This window comes from Ictalurus punctatus, chromosome 9, assembly GCF_001660625.3.
Source record: "Ictalurus punctatus breed USDA103 chromosome 9, Coco_2.0, whole genome shotgun sequence".
Taxonomy (NCBI): Eukaryota; Metazoa; Chordata; class Actinopteri; order Siluriformes; family Ictaluridae; genus Ictalurus; species Ictalurus punctatus.
In genome coordinates this window covers 15,329,536-15,352,756 of record NC_030424.2, presented here as the reverse complement: position 1 = coordinate 15,352,756, position 23,221 = coordinate 15,329,536, and the positions used below count along the sequence as shown (strand labels likewise).

Here is a 23,221-nt window from a genome sequence, read left to right as displayed (position 1 = left end):
TACAACTAACATTACAGCAACATACAATAAAATAAACTGCTGGACATTAAACCATTTATTATAGATAACTCATGCTTTCATGTAAACTGCACAAATTAATTTTACATATATGAAAGCGGGGGGGCGGTTGGGAAGTCAGTTTCTCTCGGCTATGAAGCAAATGTGTTGCAGGTATCAGTTTCCCAAATGTCACTCACAAAAAAAAAAAATTTAATCCCAAGAGCATCTGTATAATGAACCACCACACAATCTATACACATATATTCAACATTTGATATGCATAAATGTGAATGTTATATTTGTTTCATTTCTTACAGTGATGAAATTTTGTTATGTGCAAATGCTAAATCAGAATGGTTTAAAGGTTATTTCCATAAGACTTCTTTTGTGATACAGATGCTAGGGAATGTCACAAAAGCAAACAATCTTAAGCAGCTCACCAAAAAACACCAACTTCTTTGCAGATAAGTTGAATTGAAAGTGCTTATGAAAAACACACAGTCTGACTCTCTTTTTTTAAGCACGTATAAAATAGACATATTTTAGGCAAGCGCTCCTTTATCATAAATCTTTAACAATTTAATCAAGTAATCTTATAGCAGAAACCAGCACATGGGGGAAATTATTCATCAGATGACTTATCAAGATTTAAAAACAAAAGGACATAATATAAGTGGCCAGTCAGAAACTGTCTTTTCCATTTAAATTTTCCCTTTAAATTCCCTTTTATTTTTATTCCTTGTATTAAGGAAATAATGGCATTTAACACAAAAATTCCAACTATATTTGGACAAAAAATAAAAGTGAAAACATATCCTAATATATCTCTTTTTTACTGTCAGTATTAAAGGGAATTATATGAATGAACATTTTATAATAATCCTATGAGGTCACTATATGTCTTCTGGGCAATATTCAGATTGTTATGATTATCTAGGATATCATGCTCCTGAACTAACCGGTATACACAGAACAATGATGATTTGGCCAACGCCACTGACAAACAGAATGTTTAAAAGATTAATCAGTTACCATTACTTAGCCACGAAACAATACAAATCATAGTTTTTAAATAAATAAAAATAAAATCTGACAGATTTCAATGCCTGCAAGGCTCAAAAACAAAAAACAACAACAAAAATGCTCTCAAAATTGAGCATGCATTTGGGAAAAGAGCACCTTACACCTTAACAGCGATGTTAAACGATATGACATGAATTACAACCAAATGAAAGAAATTTAAGTTGATCTTACTTCACATGATTAATCTCACCTTTTAAAACAAACAGTCTCACTACTTCCTTCCTCTTCTTACTTCTGAGCAATATGAGCTTTTCAAAGCTGGATGAATAACGTTAGTTATTTGCGGCATGTGTTGCATGTCACTTTGTTTAATGTTGGATCGCTCAGAGTAAAAATGGGGTTTTAATGCAACACACAGCCTATAACTCGCTGTGTAAAAGTAACACACTCGCAAAAGCCTGGCAGAGCCCTGTTCATTCTACAGTAACACTCAAAAAGTTCACTCACATAAATCTTGCAAGATTTGTCTGATACCAATGATTTGCAGCCAAGATCATGATGAATGTGGAGCTGGACAGACGTGAAAGCTGCATGAATTCCAGACTAATGTTGCATTACATATCACATAACAGATCTGTGTTTCACTACATGTGAAAGTATCCTTGGTGGGGAAAGAAAAGACAGTTTACAGAAAAAGTTTACTGACACAAAACTGGAAAGTTTTCAGACTAACCGGGTTAATCTACTCCAGTAAAGACAGACAACTATGCATGTCTCCAGTGCTGCAGCCTTTGAGTCATTAAATATAAGGGACCAGGGTTGCTGATTTAAAAAAAAAAAAAAAAAAAGGAAAATCCCGTTAATCCAGTTAACCTCAGTCTTTAACAGTTGCTGTGGAGTTGGGGCTTTACTGCCATGGTCTCTGTAGAGCAAGTCTAACAGTAAGATATTAGCATGGCCTTAAATAAAACTGTAAGCAGAAAAATGAGGACACAAGGGGCCAACAGGTCAGTCAGCCAAGCTGATTCCATCAAGCGAGACAGTGTAGTGTTGGCTTAGACATTTCACCATGTTTGGCACCTCCATTAGCCTTAGACAGAAAGAGCACAAGATCGCTTTGATTACTCTTCTCCCAGACGCCATTTCTGTGATTCCTCCTGGCGAGCATCTGGGTGAATCTGGTTTCTCATGCCTCCCAGCACATTGGACGTGGCTTCTGTAGCAACAATTAGAGGTTTAACAACAGCAGGAGGAAGCTGGCGTAAGACTCCGCCCACTGCACCGGTCATCCCCCTCTGCTCATGCTCACGGGTGGCTGTATCGTAAATCGTTAAAGCCGTATCTGTGATGCCCTACAGCAGTACACAGAACACTGATTCAGGGTACATTTAATCCTTGGAATAAATATTTTCGTCCAGGATCTGTTAAAGACAGGTTAAAGGGTCGGGCAGCTACATACCTCTTTCACTACACTGTACGCCTTGGCCACACCTTCCCTGAGGTCCACAGGCTGATGAGCCAGTCGAAAATGTGAATACCGTTTGATCTTTTTGCACTCTCTCTCATCTATCACTGGAGACACCATATCATAGGCTGTTTCTGCAGCTGCCTATACCAAACAAAGAAAGTTTCATGGTCAAAAGTTTTGCCACTTTTTTTTTTTTTTTTTAACTATTTAAATAAATAAATAAATAAATAAATAACACACACACACACACACACACACACACACACACACACACACACACACAGAGACACACACACAGACACACACACGAGTGAGAAGTCAGTAATGCAGAGAAAGTAGTTTACCTGGATGGTTCGCACCATGCGATTGGTAAGTTCCAGGGCTGCCATTGCAGTGGAGGTCCCAAATGAGGCAGTGCCTCGCTGAAATCCCCGCACTATACGTCCATCCTTCCGATATTGCTCTATAGGCAGCCACACTAGATCCCTAATGCCCTGGACTACACATCAGTCAGAAAGAACAATACTGACTCACATTAGGAGTTCATTAAAGCTATCAAAAGATGAATTTTAAATTCAGAGGAAAAAGGGTTCATAAAAATCATAACTCTATATATCCTACAATCAGCTCTTGTCCACATCTAGCCATATAACTACTCTCTATGATGGGGGGGGGGGGAGAGATCCCAGAAAAAAAAAAAGATTTAAGATTATTACCCTGCTACATTTTTAAAATATGGGCCATTATATGAATTTGTGTAAGACAGAAAGAGATGCACTTACCAAGCTGCACCAAGGAGTGTATGGGCCCAACTCCACCAAGCAGTCCAGGCAATTGGTTCTTTTTAATATCACTGAGCCACTCATTAATGGCATAAGAAAAGAGCTTATCTACACCCAACAGTCTGCAGAGAAAGTAAGCAGGTCTCAGTCAGGCTGTCCTATCAAATAGCATTTTTCAATTATTTTTTACTCAGAATAGCATATTATGTGAACAGTAAATTATTTTATTAGATTTTTTAAATGCACCCTTGTCTGTAGCAGAGTCTCCGTAGTTTCAGCTCAGAGCAGTTCAGCTGGGTCAGTCCAATTACTATACCAGCAAAAGTACCCTGAAAAACAAAATTGCATTGCTTCATTTAACAGAAGACTAATTTTCCTCAGATATTTCCTACACATACGTGACAAATTAAATGAAGAAAAAAAAAACCCGTGGCTCTGTAATGCTGTTGGAGGAATGATTTACATCTCTGCAAATCAATACAAAGTTATTCCACTTGATCACTTTTATCCTATGATGAAACATTCTTATCATCATGGGAGTGGCATCACTGAATGGTTTGATGAGCATGAAAATTATCTTATCCTAAGGCCTTTGCGATCACTAGAATGCAACCTAATTAAACACCTATGGAACTGCCATGTTAGACAGTTGGTCATCAAAAGTCTGTATATGTTTTGGAAGAAATGCGTTCAGTTCTCCGCTACAGCTCCAGAGACTTTTGGAATCTATGGAAGGGTGCGCTGAAGCTGTTCTGGTGTCTTGTCCTGGCAGAAGATCTTACTAAGACATCTTTTTTTGCTTTTCCTTTAATGTCAACAATATGTATTTACACAATGTCTGAAAAGAGCCTATAATATATGCTCTATATATGTAAAATCATACAGCCCTGAGAAGTAAACTCACCTAAAGCAATTTCATAATAGAGGGACCATAAATGGTTGACACAAAAAAAAAAAAGCACACCTGCTCCATGGCCATGTGTTTCCCATGATAATCCAGTCGGATTGGCACCTCAGAAGTGAACCTGAACTCTCTGAAAGAGAAAGGCATAAACTAACATGTAGATCATCATCAAAAAGCTCTGGGATATAGACTGACTGTCAAGTAGAATAAGCAAGTTATGAGAATAAATCACAAACAGAGGCGCTCACACACTCACACACCTAAAGAAAATAGGCTGGTCAGTACAAGATGTGGCAGCAGACTCATGCTCAAGTCCATTCTGACTGGCACGGGTTTGAGTGGGCACAGAGATGATTGGTGCAGAGCCTTGACCTGCTCCTCCACTGGATTTAGCAAATGTGCATGCCACCTCTGGGCCAGATGGCTTTTTCACGGATATACACAATGCTACAGAGAAAAAGGAAAAAAAAATATATGCAGATGCAGAACATCACTATAGCAGATAACGCAAAACTTAGCAATGGCACAATAATTACATCCAACACAGAGACCAATAATTCATATTATGCATATTGAGGCTTACCCTCCTGTTCTGGAGGGGAGAAGAGCTCTACATCTGTAGCCAGACTGGTAAAGAAATCCTTCAAAAAGAACAGAGCATCCTGCAGAATAATAATAATTAAAAAAACAACAACAACATCATTACACCTTAAATCCCCATCTTCTGTTAGTGCACAAAACAAACGGATGGTTTATATGTGCTGTTGTAACAAGTAACAGGTTTCAGAAACTCATAATGATGAATGTTAGTGGATGGAAAAAGGTTACAGTTTTGATGAATTTGCACCTGGTCAATGTTGAGACGAAGTGGCATAAGGGAAACACGCAGACAGCACTCTTGTGGAGCCTGACCTCCCTCTGGACGCATGTGCAATACCCTCACTGTTAGCTGCAACACAACAACAACACCACACTAATGAAAACCACGTCTGTCATGTGCAAATGTAAAACTATGGCTGCATACAATGTTTCATACTAGTAGTTTCTGAAAATCTGATGTTTAGAAATACAGGTCATAAAGACTAAACTGGAATGGGCCATGTTCATTTGTGTATGTGAGAGAAATTCTCTCACATGCTTGGGTAACCCTTCAGTGCAGTTAAAATCTATTGCTTGCCTCTTTTGTTAATATGGTCATGAAGGTCATAGAAAAAAAAAAAAAGGAATACAAGTCCCTTTAGTCCATTTATGAACAGTCTGAGCTCTGAGAAAATAACAACTGACCCATCTCTTGTCTTTTAGTCCGTGAGCTCAAACCCTCTGGCAGGAGGTATAGAGTGCCAAGGTGCAAACATAACAGAGTCAAGAACTCATTTGTACCAACTTCAATAAAAATTCTCAATTAAAAAGGTCTAGGGAACTGTGCAAACCTGCTAGAGATGTGTAAGTCAGGCTGGTTGACTGTGTAATTTGTTTTAAACTTTCATTGTGTTATTGTTGTACATGTAATGCATTGTGTGTATTACTGTATGCTGAGACGGGGGGGGCAATGAGTGGACAATGATGTACATACATCTTAATCTCTAAATCTTAATCACCATGTTGGAGTGGGCTTTCCTGGGCATCTCTTTGCTGGAGTACAGATAAAGAAACTTGTTCATCATGGAGGAGGCCAGTCTGTCTCGTATCTCCAGGTCCTGCACTGAGAATACCTGTCTGGATACCGGCTGTTCAGCCACTGTACCGGTCTCTGGGCCTATCGGGGCGTAGACTTCATGCTGGAACCGTACCTGAGACCACATGCAAAAGTACTTTACTGTAAGCTTATTAATAACATCAATGGCAGTTAATTGTTAAATTTACACTTGTGTCATTTAAATAATGACAAAACACTGGGGCAATGAAAGGAATTCTTGAAGTGGTGTGTCTTGTAACGTCAGGTTTAAATTTGGTCCAGCTGACCTTGCTGAGCTGGATCTCCATCAACACATCTGGATTCCTGCCCAAACCTCCCCCAGAGCGGGAGTCACTGCGAGCCTGCCTTACTGGTGTTTGAGAGGGGGAGCTGTGAGGAGTACACCTAAACATACACAGACACACCACAGCATCCTTTTTGAGCTACTCTTGAAAATGTAGCATTAAAATTTTTTTGTTACCTCTACATACACAACACGTGTTACACTCGGACATCGTTGGAGAACACTACTACATTCATGATGTCATGCTAGAAGTGATGGTGCAAGACCCACACCCTTACCCTCGACTGCGGGCTGGAGAGGATGAGAGAAGTCCGCTGCCAAAGTCCTTTCCTCCGTAAAGGTGCCAGATCACGGAGATCTCCTTAACCAGGTACCTGACTTCAGGCACAGGAAAGTTCAGTGGGCCCCTGCTAGAAGTGCTGCCCTCTAGAGGCTCACAAAAATGGTTGTCCAGCACCAAAATGGGCTCGGAGGTCAACTTCTTTACCACTGGCTCTTCATCTCTTCCCTGATATACAACACAAGCCACATATACTCAAATGTACTGTAATTTCAAATATACTGTAAATGCCTTGAGCGGTGCAACAGAAAACCATTCGCCCTATCGCCATATGTGGACAAAAGTCAATAAAACTGGCACTGCGTTCTGGGTGGGGAGAGATGGCATTACTCTCTCCCCTGTCACACTCCTCGGTTAGTAGCTGCAACATGAAAGGGGAGTACTATCTATTGGATGAGAATTCCAAATTGAGCAAATGACCAAATTGAAAGGAAAATGGAGTAAAAATTATTATATAAAAAATAAATAAATAAAAATAAAAAGTCAGCTTTAAAGAATCTGTATTTCACAACAATCGCTTTAATCAGTTCAACAAAAACAAAAATCTCAACCAAACTGTCTAAGCATATAATTCACTGGCATTTGCTATGGTCAGAAAATGTTTATAATGTATTCATCAAAACAAACCTTTATTTCTTTTGAATGTATGCAGGGGGGTCTCACCATTGCTCTAAAGCCTGGAGTGTCCAGGATGCAGAAGTCATCAGAGTCATGGTGTGTGCTGGGGCCAGGAGGGGAGATGAGGGGTGAATGCAGTATGGGGTAGGCTTGGCAAGGATCCTGGCCCACAGTGCCACTCTCATCGGGGAAGAGGAAGAGATCAGAAAGTGGTGGGTCTTGATCACTTGTTTGATCCACATGTACACCTATAGGAGAGGAGAACCCATTGGTTGTGTATTGGACAACTGACTGAAAATGAGAGTGCAGACTACAGTGCTGGGAAAAACTATTTGCCCCATCCTAATTACTTCTGTCTTTGTGAATATATCATACAGAATAATTTTAGATAATCAAAATGAAATACAACATAAAACAAATTCAACCTGAGTAAACACAAAATACAGTTTTTATATATTTATTATTTTTATTGAAGGAAAGAAAAAAAAAAGAAAAAAAAAAGCTATCCAACACCTAAAACCCATGTGAAAAACTAACTGCCCCCTTAAACTTGGCAGCAATAACTGCAACCTACAACCAAACACTTCCGATAACAGAACAGTCGATCACAGCACTGTGGTGGAATTCTTGGCCACTCTTCCTTTCAGAACTGCTTTAATTCAGCCACACTTGAGGGTTTTCAAACATGAACGACCTGTTTAAGGTCCTGACACAGCATCTCTATTGGGTTCAAGTCAGGACTTTGACCAGGCCACTTCAAAACTTCAGAGGTGGACTTAGACCTGTGCTTCGATCACACTCCAGTTGCGCTTGAGTTTCAACTTACGTACTGAAGACCAGACATTCTCCTTTAAGATTTTCTGATGGAGAGCAGAATTCATGTTTCTCTCAATTATTGCAAGCTGCCCAGGCCCTGAAGCGGCAAAGCATCCCCACACCATCACACTTCCACCACCATGCTTGACCATAAGTATGATGTTCTTTTGTGGAATTCTGTTTGGTTTACACCAGATGTAACAGGAACCCTGTCTTCCAAACAGTTGCACTTTCAATTCATAAGTCCACAGAACATTCTCTCAAAAGATTTGAGGGTCATAAAGGTTTGTTTTGTCAAAATTTAGATGAGCCTTAAATGTTCTTCTGGGTTAGCAGTGGTTTTCACCTCGCCACTCTTCCATGGATGCCATTTTTGCCCAGTGTCTTTCTCATAGTGGAGTCATGAACAGTGACCTTTAGTGATGCAAGAGGTCCTGTAGGTTCTTAGATGTTGTCCTTGGCTCTTCTGTGACTTCCTGCATGAGTAGTTGCTGAGCTCTTGGAGGGACTTTGGAAAGTCGGCCACTTCTGGGCAGGTTCACTACTGTGTTGAGTTTTTCCATTTGAAGATAATGTCCCTCACTGTGGCCTTTTGAAGTCCCAGTGCCTTTGAAATAGCTTTGTAGCCCTTCCCAGACTGAGGCATGTCATTCACCTCCTTCCTCATAATTTCTAGAATTTCTTTCAGTTTTGGCATAGTGTATTACTGGGTAAGACCCGTTAACCAACTTCATGCTGTTGAAAAAATTCTATTCAAGTGTAGATCTGATTGAACAGGGTTTGCAGTAATCAGGCCTGGGGTTGCATCTAGTCCAGCTGAACCCCATTATAAATGCAGTTTCATAGATTAGTAACTAGGGGGCAAACACATTTTCACACAGGCCCAGTTGGTATTGGATAACATTTTTTGCTTCAACAGATAACATGATAATTTAAAAACAGTATTTTGCGTTCACTCAGGTTGCCTTCGTTTTATCTAAGATTTTGCTTTCATTTCTGAAAGAATTTAGTATGAGATCTACAAAAACAAAAGAAATCAGGGTTAGGGTAAGTTTTTCACAGCACTGTACTGTCATTATAAGTAAATATCTAATAATATAAATATCTCAACTCCTAAGTTACATAGTGATGTAAATCAGAGGGAGCTCCTGACCATTGGACTGCAAGGTGTGACTCTGTAGTGAGTCGGTTTCCTCCATGGCATCACTCATCAGATCCTGCAGCATCTGCTGCTCAGCGTCAGGAAGCAGAGGACCATGGGACTGGGGCTTGCTCAATAACTCCACCTGCAGAACAGAAACAGCAACTGAAATCACAAAACTGCTTATTTTACACAATTATTGTCACTCTGTTGGTTATTGACAGGTTGGGCTGACAATTTACTGCCATCATGGTCATCAGTAAGCAAAGCTTATAACAGTGATAATATTCCATGCTCTAATGATGAAAACCATTTATACAAAAGGGGTTTGGGTAGCTATATTAAGCCAAATTTGACCTCAAACTGTGCCTAAGATAATACTATGAGATGCTTTATGACCTTTGCTCTTTGTTTGGTGCTGCCACCCTTGCTCTCCAGCCTGGATGGAGGCAGCAGGTCTCCATAGCTGGCAATGTACTGGATGAGGTTCATAAGTGCAGCACAAGAGTCCGAGCAGGTTCGGATGTGAATGACGTCGCTTGAGCAGCGCAACTCAAACCTTGGTTCTGTCTAAGTCACAAAGAAAGAGAGAAGAGTTGAAACAATATGGAAACACTAGTATAGAATTTAACAGTTCAAACTAGAAACACACATTCTACTTTCTTCCATTTTTAAATTGCTTGGTTTTGTTTCTGAACATTAGCTGACACCATATACTGGTTTGAGACGGACAACTTCATAATAACTGAGCCATCTGTCTGAGTCTCTGTGCCTGCACAAACATTGTTTTTTTTCCCTCAAATGCTTCTCCTGTAACGTGTTTGCTGATTTGCTCGTATTATTTAACTCAATCAATCACACACACAAACAAAAACTCTCTCACACACGTCTTTGTGCTGGTCCTCGCTCTCTCTCACTCGCTACAGGAGGCACTGAAAGCACAGACAGACACACACAAGTAAACTCGGGCTAATCCAACACAGGTGAGAATCACACGTTACCAGTCGATTCGACCCGCCTCCTCTCCATCCATAGAGGACACTTGACCGCGCCACCGCTGCCACAACTGCATATAGTCTACTATGCATAGTCCAAAACGTTACAGTGCGAAATAAATACCGAAATGAAATGACCAGATTTTTTCCAGTTTGTCTGATAATCGTCATCATTCCCGGACACCAGAATTTCTTAGCGGAAACTCTGAACCATGATGAACACTTCAAATGTCAGCAGACTGGATTGGCTAATCTGTGTCCGATCTGGTATATTAATAATTAAAACAATTTCAAGCATCTATTGTAATTCCAGACCCATTTTTGAAGAATTTAGTCTGCCCACATTTTAATCTTTTCCATCTACCAACATACCTGACCTAGGCTCAGTAAGACGTATATAATGACCAGTCCATTTGAATCGAATCCTGGTGCATTTTCCCTCTCACTGCAATTCATTTAGGTAAGTGAACCAAAGTGAACCACTCATGTGAACCAAAATGATCATTCAACCCAAATGCAGAAAGTGAAACAAACATGCCTGTATTGTTTGTGAATCACAGGTAAGATTTTTCAGTGGTGAGCTGCTAAACTAATACACGAGGCGTAAACAGGGCAAAAGGACAAAGCTAAAGTGCTGCAGAAAAGTGATGTGTTGTAGACAGCTGGACCCAAGTACCAATCGATCAAGCAATAAATGTTGTATATGGTACATCAAGGCTTTTTAATCAACTATTTCTGTGATTTTTTTTTTAAAGTATGAAAGTATACATTTCACTGTGATATTAAGAGTGTTACTGTAATTTAAGACATGGCTTACTCTCTCCCCATCTGTGCCAGGTTTGACTGCTGTGATCCTGAGCTCTAAAGTTCCCATGTCTACCACCTGCACATAGTCTGGGGAGGGGGGGGGACAGCATAAATAACTTCTCACATCAATACGGAGACTATTTTCCTCTCTTGGTTTAAACACGAAGCTACCACTCCTCACCTCGAGCCAGGTTGACAGACACAGCGTTACTTCTGTCAGACAGAAACAGTGCTGCTTCATCAAGAATGATTCTATGAGACCGAATAGAGACATTAGTAATCGATGGTATGAGGTTTGGTTGATCGAGCAGATCTGGACTTTATGGTGAATGCACAGTCATCCTACCTGAGACAGGAGGAGGAGTGGTCCAAAGACACACTGCTGGAGATACTGAAGGTCTCTACTGTGAGCAGAGATCTCACAGGCAGATACAATGGCCTGTTGAGATCCAAAAAGAACGGGTAATTTTTTTTTACTCCGCATACTAATACACAGCAAACAATATATATTTGAGCACTGGAGCAGGAGGAGCAAGAGGCGATAATGCCATTGCAGGTCAGCATCTACCTGTGAAATCAACATATACACAGATAACACATAGCTTTATAATGACTGTCAATCACACTAAAATAAGCACTTCACCTGTAATCCAGGGAGCAGCTCCACAGGTGTAGATGGAGGGTCGTAAGAAAGGATGGCGGCGTATAGCCAAGCACAGGCTCATCTGACACATTCAGAAAATCTACTATCTACAGATAAAAAAAAAGTCAATATATAGTAATTATGCCACCACAACACATCTGCCCTGTATTAACAAATCAACCATATATAACTTCAATGTTGACCATGTTGATGTGTATAATGAAGCCATTACCTGGTCATACCAACCGAGACTAGAAGGCACAACTCTATGCTGAAATGTGGCTGCTCTCACTCCAATAGCAAGCAGAAACTCCTGAAAACAATCTTGGATATTAATCCACATTGACCCAAGAACACACGGATAGAAGAGATTTTAAAAAATCAGCATTAAGAGAAAATACACATGGACAGAAAAAAAGCATTTACCTTTACATTGCGCTCAGCACTCTGAGAAGAAATCTTGAGGGCAAGGGAGAGCATACTTTGGGGCTCCACACTCAGTCCTTCTGAGGGAGACGCTCTTTCTGCTGCAGACTCACACACGTACAACACAGGCTCCAACCAGTGAGGGTGCATCCTACAGGGCAACTTCATGTCCCACACAGGGACATCTCCTTCTACTGTGCCTGATTTACACAAAGCACATCCACACAAACATGCAAAATATTGAATACATGCCCCTCATCCTAGCATGAGAATCACAAGTCAGCCTTAAACTCTCACCGAGTAAATCCGGACAGGTGATCATATTTGCAACAAATAATATTTACTAAATAAATGTAAACTAGAATCTGTCAAAAGAGCATACTGATATCTATCTGCAGTGTTGAATTACCTTGATGATAAAGGCAGATTGTAGAGGTGTGGAAACAGACATAGTGCTGGTCTTTATAACCTTCGTACTGTGTCACGCTGAACACAACTCCATTCTTCACCTCCATCCAGAACTCCCCATGTTTATTCTTCAGCACACTTTTATCCGATTGCTGGTCAAGCACAAAATGAATAGCGGACTATAGTCAATACTGTAGATATGCTACATTATACATCAAGTTCAACACTGGAGTACAGAATGTCGTCTGAGAATGACTACTTAAGCAACTTTGATCAAAATGGAAAATCCATGTCGGTACAAGGTAGGTGCAACTGATAAAGAAACCCATGAGAATGCATTATAGTCAATTTCCTAATCAAAATCATTTAGAGTCCATGTACCTTAGACTCTGTATGCAACGCTACAAGACAGTGATTGACAGTTAGCAGAACAGAGAACAGGCTCTGCGAGTTCTTAGACTGCATCTTATTCTTCCTCTTCTTCATGTTCCTATAACCGAGCTCAGCTGGAGTGCAGTATGCTAGAGTCTCCTCTTCCGAACCACTTTCGTCTTCTACAAACACACAGAACATCATAGGCTCAGAACTCACATACTATACAGAACAAAAAATTTGAAAATCACCATAAAAACTGTAAAGCTAACAAACTTTGACAATAAACATCGTGGAGTAGCATCAAATTTGATGGAGGGAGGAAGTCAATAAGCCCTTCCCTGACTGAAATTGTACAATAGCGTTGCAGGGATGCAGAGCTCACCCTCAGGGCCAAGAGATCTAAACTGACTGAAGCTATCCTTGCTGTAGGTGTTGATTAGCTGGCTGGCTACAGAGAGGCCACCACCATAAGGCATGCTCTCCACCGTCTCCACTGGCGATGGGGCTGTGGGCTCCCATAACAGCAGATCATTGTTGATCCTGGCAGAGCGAAATATATTTACTTTGAAAACACACACACACACACACACCAGTCGAACATCTGTTATTGTAAGGGCTATTAAATAAAAATGACAAAGACACGACAAGGATACACTACCGGTCAAAAGTTTAGAAACATCCTTTATTTTTATTATTTTCCCTGCACCACATAATAGAATAATAAAGTCATCAAAACTCTGGAACAACATACATAGAACTATGGGAATTATGTTGTGATAAAAAAAATCCAAAATAAATAGAAATAATTTAGTATGTTAGTATCTTCAAAGTAGACACCCTTTTTGCCTAGAATTTCCAGAAATGTATTTTTGGCATTTTCTCAACTGATTTCTTGAGGAATTCCCCGAGATGCTTCTTAAACAGAATTAAAGGAGCTCCCACCTTCGCTGGACACTTACTGGCTGCATTTCGGAATATTTCACTTAAGTAATCCGTTTAAAAAATATATTTTTTTGTAAATAAGATGGTAGTTTCCTAATGAAAGAAATGAATATGTTGGCGCAAACCTATTTTTGTCTACAACACCGATTTCAAACATTTAATCATACAGCTTCAGATCAAAAGATTTTTAAGATAATGAGAAACATTTCAGTCAAGTGTCTCCAAACTTTTGGCCGGAAGTGTGTTTTATATTTCAGTACCTGTTGTGTAGTTTCTCATAGAAGGCCTTATTAGGTAATGATATTTGCACATTGGGGAAAAACAGTTCAAGAATGTAACGGGAGTTGCTCATGGTTTTCTCCTGGAATTCCGTCATCTCCAGTACATCTCCTGGGATGACCATCTAACCAAAAAAACCATAGTAATTAAAAGGAACCCACATTGGGTTTACAACTTTACAAAAGAGCGAGAGATATATATATATATATATATATATATATATATATATATACACACATACACACGCACACACGCACACATATATATACACACATATCTCTTGTAATAGTCCTCTTTCACTTACTTCTTCATTCTCATACATGACACGTCGTGAGGAAAAGGGGGACGGCTCAGGTTTACCAAAATCACACACATCCTTCAAAGAGTGCGCAGCTCCTTCCTCCTCCTCCTCTTCCTCCTGCGAATGTCCTTCAGCTCCTTCCTCCTCTTCTTCAGCCGTAACCCGCTCCAATATGGAGTGCACAACCATGGGGTTCACCTTCAGGACCACTCTACAGAGAGAAACACAGGGAGCGTTTCATAATTCAAAAGCATTTATCCAAATGCACATGACACCTGACCCAAAAGTTCTGTACAAGGGCTCTGCTCAATACATTTCTGAAGTACTATACCTAGGCCAATCAAATTTGCCACTGTCAGAAGTGGTCATGTTCTCCTCCATAGCATGTGATACACGTAAGAATCTGGATGCTGAGTGATCTTTGTCATTCTGGAATGTACCTGAGATTTAAAAAAAATAAACAAATAATGGCATAGTTAAAATAGTTGAAATACTCAATATTTGGTTGTACAATTTTTTTAAACAGATCTGGCATATCTACATCTGTGTTTGTTTTTTTTGAGTATATATGAAGTCATACAAAAAAAAAATCTCTCATCTTTAGAAATATGAGAATGGTTACATAAGATGTTGTTGAGTAGACGGTTGTACTGAAGGTGCATTTGGCTAGATTATGTTTTCGCATTTCTGAGGTCGTACCACTGAGTTCCTTAAAGGTAAGTTCTATCTTGGTCTGCTCAGGTGAACTATTTCCACTGAACTCAGTTTTCAGCTCCAGATCCTCCAGCTCTAAGCGCAGCACCTCCTTTTGCAGTGATTTTTTAAACCAAGGGCCCCTCTCCTGGTCCGAGCGCAGGTCTGGGATGGGGAAGCGTACCACTAGCACAAGGTGAGGAGCGTTCACAGACACTGCCACCAAACAGTGCACAGGACTGCGGCTATCTTCCAGAAAGACCTCTGCAAAAGCCTTGTGCTGGAGGCAACAGAAATATTCATTGGGAATGACTCAAGTTAGCCTAAAAGGAATACAAAAACAGACCTACTAGATTAAGAAAAGCTTGAGTAAAGATGCCCTTACTAGGCTAACATGCTTGTTATAAGATGTGTACATGTGAGAGGCCATGGTTTCAGTGGTGGCCAGTTTCTGGGGCTGAAGCAGGGAGTGGAGGCGGTCCACGATGCTGATGTCACACTCTGAGCGAGCCTTACCCAGCTCCACCCGAAACTCTGCTTTACGGGGCATGGCACTCAGACGTACCTGTCCACCCTTAGAGTGATACATATAAAGAAGAAGAGAGGAGAATGAGTATGTATGTATGTATATATGGTAAGACCATCAATGTGAATCTTAAAACAACACATGCCTATTATATTATTACTGCATTCGTCCTGAGCCTGTACATCATACTAGTATAAGCTAAAGTGGTACACCAATAGAAATAAAATCACAGGTTTATGACATTAGGCACTTAAAATGTGTAAGACTGTCAGATCATCTGCCAGTACTTATTAACTGCTGTACCACATGCTTACCTGTGGACCTCTGCGTTCTGTTAACTTGTAGAACAAATGAAGGCAGGTTGAGGAATCACAGCTGGTAGTGACATCAAATGTTAAGAGCTGGTGTTTGAAAGGCAGTAAAAAAAATTTAAAAACAAATAAAAAGACAGACAGCAACATCTTATTCAGTAACTAGCCAACAAATAAACTAGATTAATAGACTTTATGAAGAGGAAAAGAAGGGCACCTCTGTGTACTGCACTCCACTCTGCACAGCGCTTCTGCGATTCTCTGTGGAGTAGAGGCATTCAAGCAACTCCATACACCTGAGGGACAGATCCGTGCTGAGGGTGCGCACACTGGAGCCCTGGCATTGCTCGTACGTCACCTTTAACCCCTGACCTATGAACCTGGGGAGAAGGGCACAAGTATTACAGGTGTACAGTGTAGGAAAGCTTGGGGAAGAGTATTAAAACTGTTAATATCTCTCTTATTTGAAAACAGGAACATGACGGTGAAGATTATTTTCCATTTGAATGTCATCACGTTCCTTCAAATGATTTGAATATATATATATATATATATATATATATAAAATATATATGTGTGTATATATATATATATATATATATATATATATATATATATATATATATATATATATATATATATATATATATATATATATATAAAAATAAAAAACACTTGTATTGTTTTTGTCAATGATATTGAACTACACGTTCACTACATAGGGAATAGCATTATTCTACAGTATTTTACTACCTACATAGTGTACATACGATGTGACTAATAGAATGCTATTTGAGATTCAGCCAGAAAAAAAAAAAAAAAAAAGATTAACTTAATAATAAATACTTGTTGGAAAATGTTTGATACATATAATATACACAAACTGTGTGCATGTTTTAGATTTAATTAAGTTTTGAAAAAAACAAATATATATTCAGAGCTCTTACCCCATATAAAAGTCATTTGGTGAAAAATGTTCAATAGGCTAAAACTTGGGTTTAAACATTCAAATGTGTTTTTACCTATGAATGTCAATATTTGCTTTTAAAATTTAAGAAATAAAATTACAGCATTTAAACAGTGGCATTTGTTCTGTGGCACAGTGTCATCACCAACAGTGCTGTATACTGCATAATTATAAAAGACTGAACAGCGTATAAAGCCCACCTGAGGTGGTCATGCGGGCAAGCCTGATCAAAAACAGCTCGTGCTTGGAGGAACCCTCTGAGATGTAGCTGATCATTAGCCATCATGTGGAAAAATTCAGAGGCCATTGGTGCAAGAGGGCTGAGAGTGGAGTCTGGGGGTGGGAGAGGATCGATGTGCAGCACAGATAGGCAGAGATTGCCCACCGTCAGCCTGAAAACCAGCTCAGGCCTGGACTCGTCACAATGGCCCTTAGATGAATGAGCTAGAAACAAGGAATACAATATAAATTCCGAGTCTAATAACATGTAACGAAAACAGCAGCTGAGGTGATATGCAAAAAGAAAGTTTCAAAATTCTGAATATTTTTGTTTTTAAAGATTGACCCTCTTGGGGGAAACATAAGTTGTGAATCTATATTATGCAAACATAGCACCAGTGTTGTGGTCATTTGCTGTCTGGGAGACTTACAGGTCTGTCTGGGCAGGTTATGTGGGCACTGAGGGTCTCTAGAGAACAATGGTGTTTCCTGACTTTGTTTCTCCTTTTGTTTAGGCATATCCAGGTACTCATCCCACACAGTCTGAAAGACATTTCGTAGCATTCAACACAACTGTCACGGCTCTGTTATTTTACTTAGGAATGAGCTCATTATGCTATTTAGAGAAGATGACTCACAGCTGCATTGCCAGAGGGTGACTCCCCCAGAGATGTGGAGTAGTTGCTGTTAAGAGACAGATCAAGGTCTACAGTGGGTGGGTCTCCAAGAGGGGGCAGAGATGATAGGCTGTGCGACATATCCATGTCAGCCATGGAGAAAAATACATCTTCTGCTTAAATGACAGAAAAAAGTACAGGAAACAAAGTCAATAGCATGCAGAAATATTTAACCCGATAAATATTTAGGCTGGTAATATTTATTCTTGAGATACACTGGCAAAAGACAAGAACTCACCTCTGCTTGACACTGTCCTGGTGGTCTGGCTCTCAAATAAATCCTGTTCAGTACCAGCAGTCATTGGCTCCTTTTTTAAGCAGCGGTTAAGCTCCATGTGGAGACGGTACTCATCTTCCTGCTGCATGGGACGACTCTTTCTGTCCTTAGCCAAGCCAGACCATTTCTGCCCCGCTGCTTAAACATACACAGAGAGCAATTCAGCAAAGCTGAAGGAAACTATATAATTGAAGTAGGAAACCTTGATCGAATATGGTTTGTGTGTGCACTTAAAAAATTCACAATCGTTGAAGACATACCCGAGCTAGAGAACACTCCAAACATATCCAGTAGCAGGTGGACTTGTCGTGGTGAAAGCAGCATGATCAATGAATCAATCTGTCCTTCAATGTCCAGCTGAGAAAAGGCCAAATGTCAATGCTTAGTAACTAGATCCAAATCTCTATAGCATTTAAAGTATGTGGACACTTGACTATCACACCCATGTGTGCCCATTCAAAAACCTAGGGTTAACCCAAGTGGGGTTGAGGTTAGAGCACTGTGCAGGACACTCAGGTTCTTCCACGTTAACCTTAGTAAACCAAGTCTTTATGGACCTCTTTTTGTGCACAGGGTCATGCTGTAACAGGTTTGGGCCCGTGAGTTCCAGTGAAGGGAAATCTTAATGCTGCAGAATACAGACATTCCAGACAATTGTGTGCTTCCAGCTTTGTGGCTACAGTTTGGGGAAGACCCACATAGGGAGGTGATGGTCAAGTGTCCACATACTTTTGGCCATGCAGTGTACATATTCCAAACTCAGTATTACATTTTAAAGATGCTATCACATTAGAGAAAACAGGTGCAGAGTACTTAATCCCAAACCAAGACTTGTTTTTAATGAGCAAATAAATTAAAATTTTGATATGATCATATTATATATATTATATTGTTATGTAGGGTTTCAGACCTTGGCTCCAGGCATGGCTTCATTCTGCTTCAGGACCAGGGACAGCTCCAGCCTGCCACTAAGGCAGCCCACCTGCACGGGTTCAAAAGGTGTGCTGGCACATACAGGCTCTGTGAACTGTGGGTGGGGCTCACAGATAATTTTTGGATTCCAGCTTGGGGATAACTTAGGCTCAGTTTCCTGTAAATTCAACAAAGGAGGCAGATATATGAAGACATGAACAAGCCCAAAGGCTATGAAAATGTGAAGATGTTCAATAGTTTGTAATGCAAAAAATAATAATGATACTTTAGTGTGGTCTTATTATATTAAGATCCAATTAACTACAGCCGCAATAATACATGTCTATGTGTATAATTAATAATTAATAATTATTAATAATTATAATTAATAAACTCACCGACTGAGTGGGGGATGATTTGACACTGGCACGGGAGGTCTCAGAAAACTCATCCCAGAAAACATTTGCACCCTCCAATGTCAGGTTTTTGTGTGCAAATGTGGTGGGCTGGTGAATGTTTACACTTGAACCCTCTTCAGCAGCTTCATCACAGTAAATCATCCTAAACAGACCAGGGTATAAAAAGGTATATTAATTAATTTATTTATTTATTTTATGTTTTTTTTTTTTAACAGCTCACATTAGCAAAATTATTTTCTGGCATATTTCAAAGCAGCACACTGACCTTTAAGAAGGAAAATAATAGAAGGTGTTCAGAGACTGACTTAGGGTAATTTGACCCTATCTGACCAGTCATCTCTATTGTCATTATGTACAATGCTACATGATGCTTTGCTTGCTCTAGCAACCTAGATATAGACTATTTGTTGTTGAATTATTAGGCTTTGGAAATGTGCATCACAATCAGAGGTCCTTATTACTGGTAATAGCACAGTGTGTTTGGATGTGCGAATGTGATTCTTCAGAAAGTGTGCATTATTTTCGTATAACAGCATGGCTCAGACAGTAGTTCCGGCTGTACCATGAACGACAGGTTAATATTAATGCTCTCATTTTCATAAGTTATTGTTTCTATAGTAACAGCTTATACACAAGGACATGATATAATGATATACGATGAATGGATTAAAAAAAAAAAAAGTGTTGTTTAACAAAGTAAAACATACAATTGCTGATGTGGTGACTTTTTTTAAATGACATATATTTAACATTTATCAAAGGAGTCGGTTGTAAGTGCTTTGAAACATTCAAAGTGTCCCAGCTCTTCAGGACAGAAGAGTTTATGCGTTCCGTTGTGCAGAAAAATCCCAGGAGTTCAGCAGTTTCTAAAAACGCTCAAGCCAGCACGATGCCAAACTCATACCACAGTCAAAGTCCCTGTAATTTACCCCCCCACATTCTAACGATTGACATGAACATTAACTGAAACTCTAACTGTATCTGCATGATTTTACACACTGTGCTGCTGTTACACATGATAGGCTGACAGGATAATTGCATGCATGAGGATGTTCAGCTGTTCCTAATAAAGGGGTCGGTGCGTGTATTTTATGCTGTTACTACGGCTTACCTTTTGATTCTGATTTCCAGGGCGATCCCTGTTTTGGAATTTTCTGGAACGTGTTCAATCTTGAGGACTGTATCCAAAAATGTGACCCTGACTCTTCTCAAAACTAAAGAAAAGAAAGTGGACATTTTAACTGATCCGGCTGCAGGCAACTTAAAAAAAAAGCTGTACCACCACCACCACCACCACCTGTCATCTTGTTAATTATTTACACAAACTCCCACTGAAACAAGCTGGTCTATAACTAGAGCTAGACATTCTTTTTATATAAAGTTAAAAACAAAATATAAAGGCATGACATGCCTCACATTAAAAAAATAATAATAATAATTTTTATGTAAGAAACTAACTAGAAAGCTTGGAAATTCTTAATAACAAAATAAGGTCAGTGGGTTTTATTGAGAGTGCATGTGCTGGCATTCAGTGACACATCTGGAGCAGAACTCAGTACCCGTCTCTATTGTCTCAGCAAATTTCTCTAGACCCTCCAGAGGTTGGAAACCCTCTCCAAGGTCATCGGTTAGTCTCTGACTCAGACATTCCTTTGCCAGCTGCATACTGCTAGTCATGAAGCTAGACCAGTACATAGGCTCCATACCAGAGGCTAAACACAGACACGTAAGAAGGTAATTATGTGAAAGGCAGACATCGAGGCTTACATAAGACTTCAGTAATTACTTTTTCAATGAAGTACAGATCATTTCACTTACTCATGCGAGGCCTTGGTCTGAAAACCATTTCCAAGCCTTTGACTTCCAGAGCACAGTTGTCTTGAAGCAATGAGGCCCATGGTACAGTGAGGGAAATGGCCTGGATGAAGCCCTCAATCACTTCAAATGGAGCATCCACCGATTCCAGAATCTCATTCAGTGACTGCAGGAATGTCACACAAAGTCATCTTTGTGTGCGTGTCTCATAATCATAATAAATAACACTGCTGCATTTATAATCCCCTAGTAGAGGCTACAGCATCACTTGTCATGCACAATGGTACCTGGTGGTGACATTCCTTCCTGTCACACAGACACTTACCCATTTGTCCAGTGGCACTTGTGCAAGTGAACCTTTGCCTTGGTAGAGGTCCACACTAAGCTGGTCCAAACTCAGTTTTTCTTGGAGGAAATTGCCCAAGTACCGATGCAGCAGGTACCTACAGGCCCGCTTTTTAATGGACTCTGAAAAAGGCCACGGCATCGTGTCTGCTTCGTGAACTCGTGCCTGGTTGGAGTAGCAAAGAAGACCTTAAGCTAGTACTGTACTTCCATGGAGAAGACGCTCAGATGTTCGGCTTGATTCTGAGAGTTCTGTTTGAGCAATCATCCTGTAGACTGCACAGTCCAGTAGCTTCAGGGGTTTAACACTGTCCTCAACATGTGGAGCGAAGTGGCATGACAGTCCCGACTCAGGTGGCAAAAATATGGAAAGAAAGAGTGCCTAGACAACGACAGCAAAGAAATCAGTTATTCTTAAAGCATTCAGAAAGCTGACATTTTCCCACATCATCTAAAACTAAACAGAAAAGTCACAATTTAGTGAGTCGAAGACTCAAAGTAAAATAAAGTGCAGAACAATACTGCCATACAACTCTAACACGACACACCTCAGGTTCAGACATATTGAGTGAAAATAAACCACTAACCAGACTCGGATATCTGTTCAATTTGGTTTGTCCGCCAAACAAAACAAATATTACATTACAAACCCATCCAAGGTTTGTGTGTGTGTGTGTGTGTGTGTGGGGGGGGGGGGGGGGGGGGGGGGGGTGTAAAGTACAGCATTACCTCACTGTGCTGCATTTCTGCGACTGCATATGCAATAGAGCACTAGAACAATGAAAGAATTTTAATCTAAACAACACACACCACTGTACACATTTACCAATAACAGCACATTCACTGTGTCAGAGTGAAAGTGAGCTGTTCAGTACTGTAGGACATGAATATGTGTGTGTTGTGTGAAGCAGGCCAGACTGAACAGCAGCATTAGCACTCAGCTCTGTGTCTGTCTGAGACAAACAACATGCCAAGACCCACCGGCGTCTGCGCACTTCCAAAGACATGACAGGTAGCTGTCCTGCTAGCCAGCTAAGCTAAGCTAAGGCAAGCCTTTCAGCAACCATGTGGAATTAAGAATTTGGTAAATAATTACATAATTCACCTGTAACACCCTCCAAATTAATGGCAGCCGGTTTTTCCCCATATTGCATCAACTACTCTAGACAGTTGGCCCATTTGCCAACTTTAGCTGCCTAGCTAGCGGCTTTAGCGAGCTAATGCTCCAGAATAAAACCCCTCTGGCGCAAAGCTCAAGCTGCTGTGCACCGGCTATCTTTGTGTGAACTTAAACATTCTGCGATAAACTGAACACTAGACACGGACTATACAGAAAAGACATAAAAGAGTGGTGTAGAGCTGGACACCCCACCAGCATGACTTACCTTGTGTGTGGTTGTTTACAAACACTTTCATGACTGTGCACTCTTCTTCAGCGTAATTCTACTAACGCACGTTCACTACATTTTCACTGCTGACGCTCTGGTGTGTTCACACTGCACCAATCTGCGCAGCTGATAGGACAGGCGCTGTTAAATACGGTCCGGAATTCAAGAGAAATGGACGGAACTGCAGAGGTTACATTGGTGGTTATATTATATACAGGTGTCCCAAAAATCTCCATATATAAATGAAATTAACACCTTTTTTTTTTTTAGCAAAATGTCTTCCAAAATTCGTAATACTTAGTTTATATCCATCCATCCGTTTTCCGTACTGCTTATCCCACACACATCCACACAAGGCGATGGACACCCTAGAGTACTTAGTTTATATTATATTTAATATATAATATAGGGGGGGTCTGTGTGGG

The 23,221-nt window shown here is 40.1% G+C and overlaps 1 protein-coding gene across 4 annotated transcripts; it reads right to left on the bottom strand.

Annotated features, from left to right (window-relative positions):
- Positions 1 to 40: 40 nt before the first annotated feature.
- On the bottom strand, positions 41 to 22,898 carry atg2b (autophagy related 2B). 4 transcript variants are annotated; one of them, XM_053682601.1, is made up of 43 exons: positions 22,794 to 22,898; positions 21,389 to 21,790; positions 21,067 to 21,229; positions 20,808 to 20,960; positions 20,360 to 20,462; positions 19,228 to 19,390; positions 18,828 to 19,007; positions 18,178 to 18,274; positions 17,879 to 18,055; positions 17,602 to 17,756; positions 17,395 to 17,506; positions 16,945 to 17,188; positions 15,995 to 16,157; positions 15,781 to 15,867; positions 15,326 to 15,514; positions 14,947 to 15,220; positions 14,579 to 14,687; positions 14,251 to 14,458; positions 13,928 to 14,070; positions 13,108 to 13,265; positions 12,732 to 12,904; positions 12,352 to 12,502; positions 11,943 to 12,142; positions 11,749 to 11,829; positions 11,517 to 11,623; positions 11,220 to 11,312; positions 11,055 to 11,125; positions 10,884 to 10,960; positions 9,471 to 9,641; positions 9,084 to 9,216; positions 7,160 to 7,362; positions 6,435 to 6,664; positions 6,140 to 6,257; positions 5,776 to 5,967; positions 5,025 to 5,126; positions 4,761 to 4,839; positions 4,438 to 4,624; positions 4,238 to 4,307; positions 3,520 to 3,602; positions 3,274 to 3,395; positions 2,836 to 2,990; positions 2,483 to 2,632; positions 41 to 2,375 (listed from the first exon to the last, which is right to left on the bottom strand). In XM_053682601.1, exons 2-43 carry the CDS (start codon positions 21,548 to 21,550, stop codon positions 2,145 to 2,147), a joined length of 6,219 nt encoding a protein of 2,072 aa, XP_053538576.1. In that variant the 5' UTR covers positions 21,551 to 21,790; positions 22,794 to 22,898; the 3' UTR covers positions 41 to 2,144. The 4 variants fall into 4 exon arrangements, with proteins under 4 accessions (XP_053538576.1, XP_053538578.1, XP_053538577.1 ...); XM_053682603.1 differs by having other exon boundaries at positions 17,602 to 17,753; XM_053682602.1 differs by having other exon boundaries at positions 17,879 to 18,052.
- Positions 22,899 to 23,221: the final 323 nt, after the last annotated feature.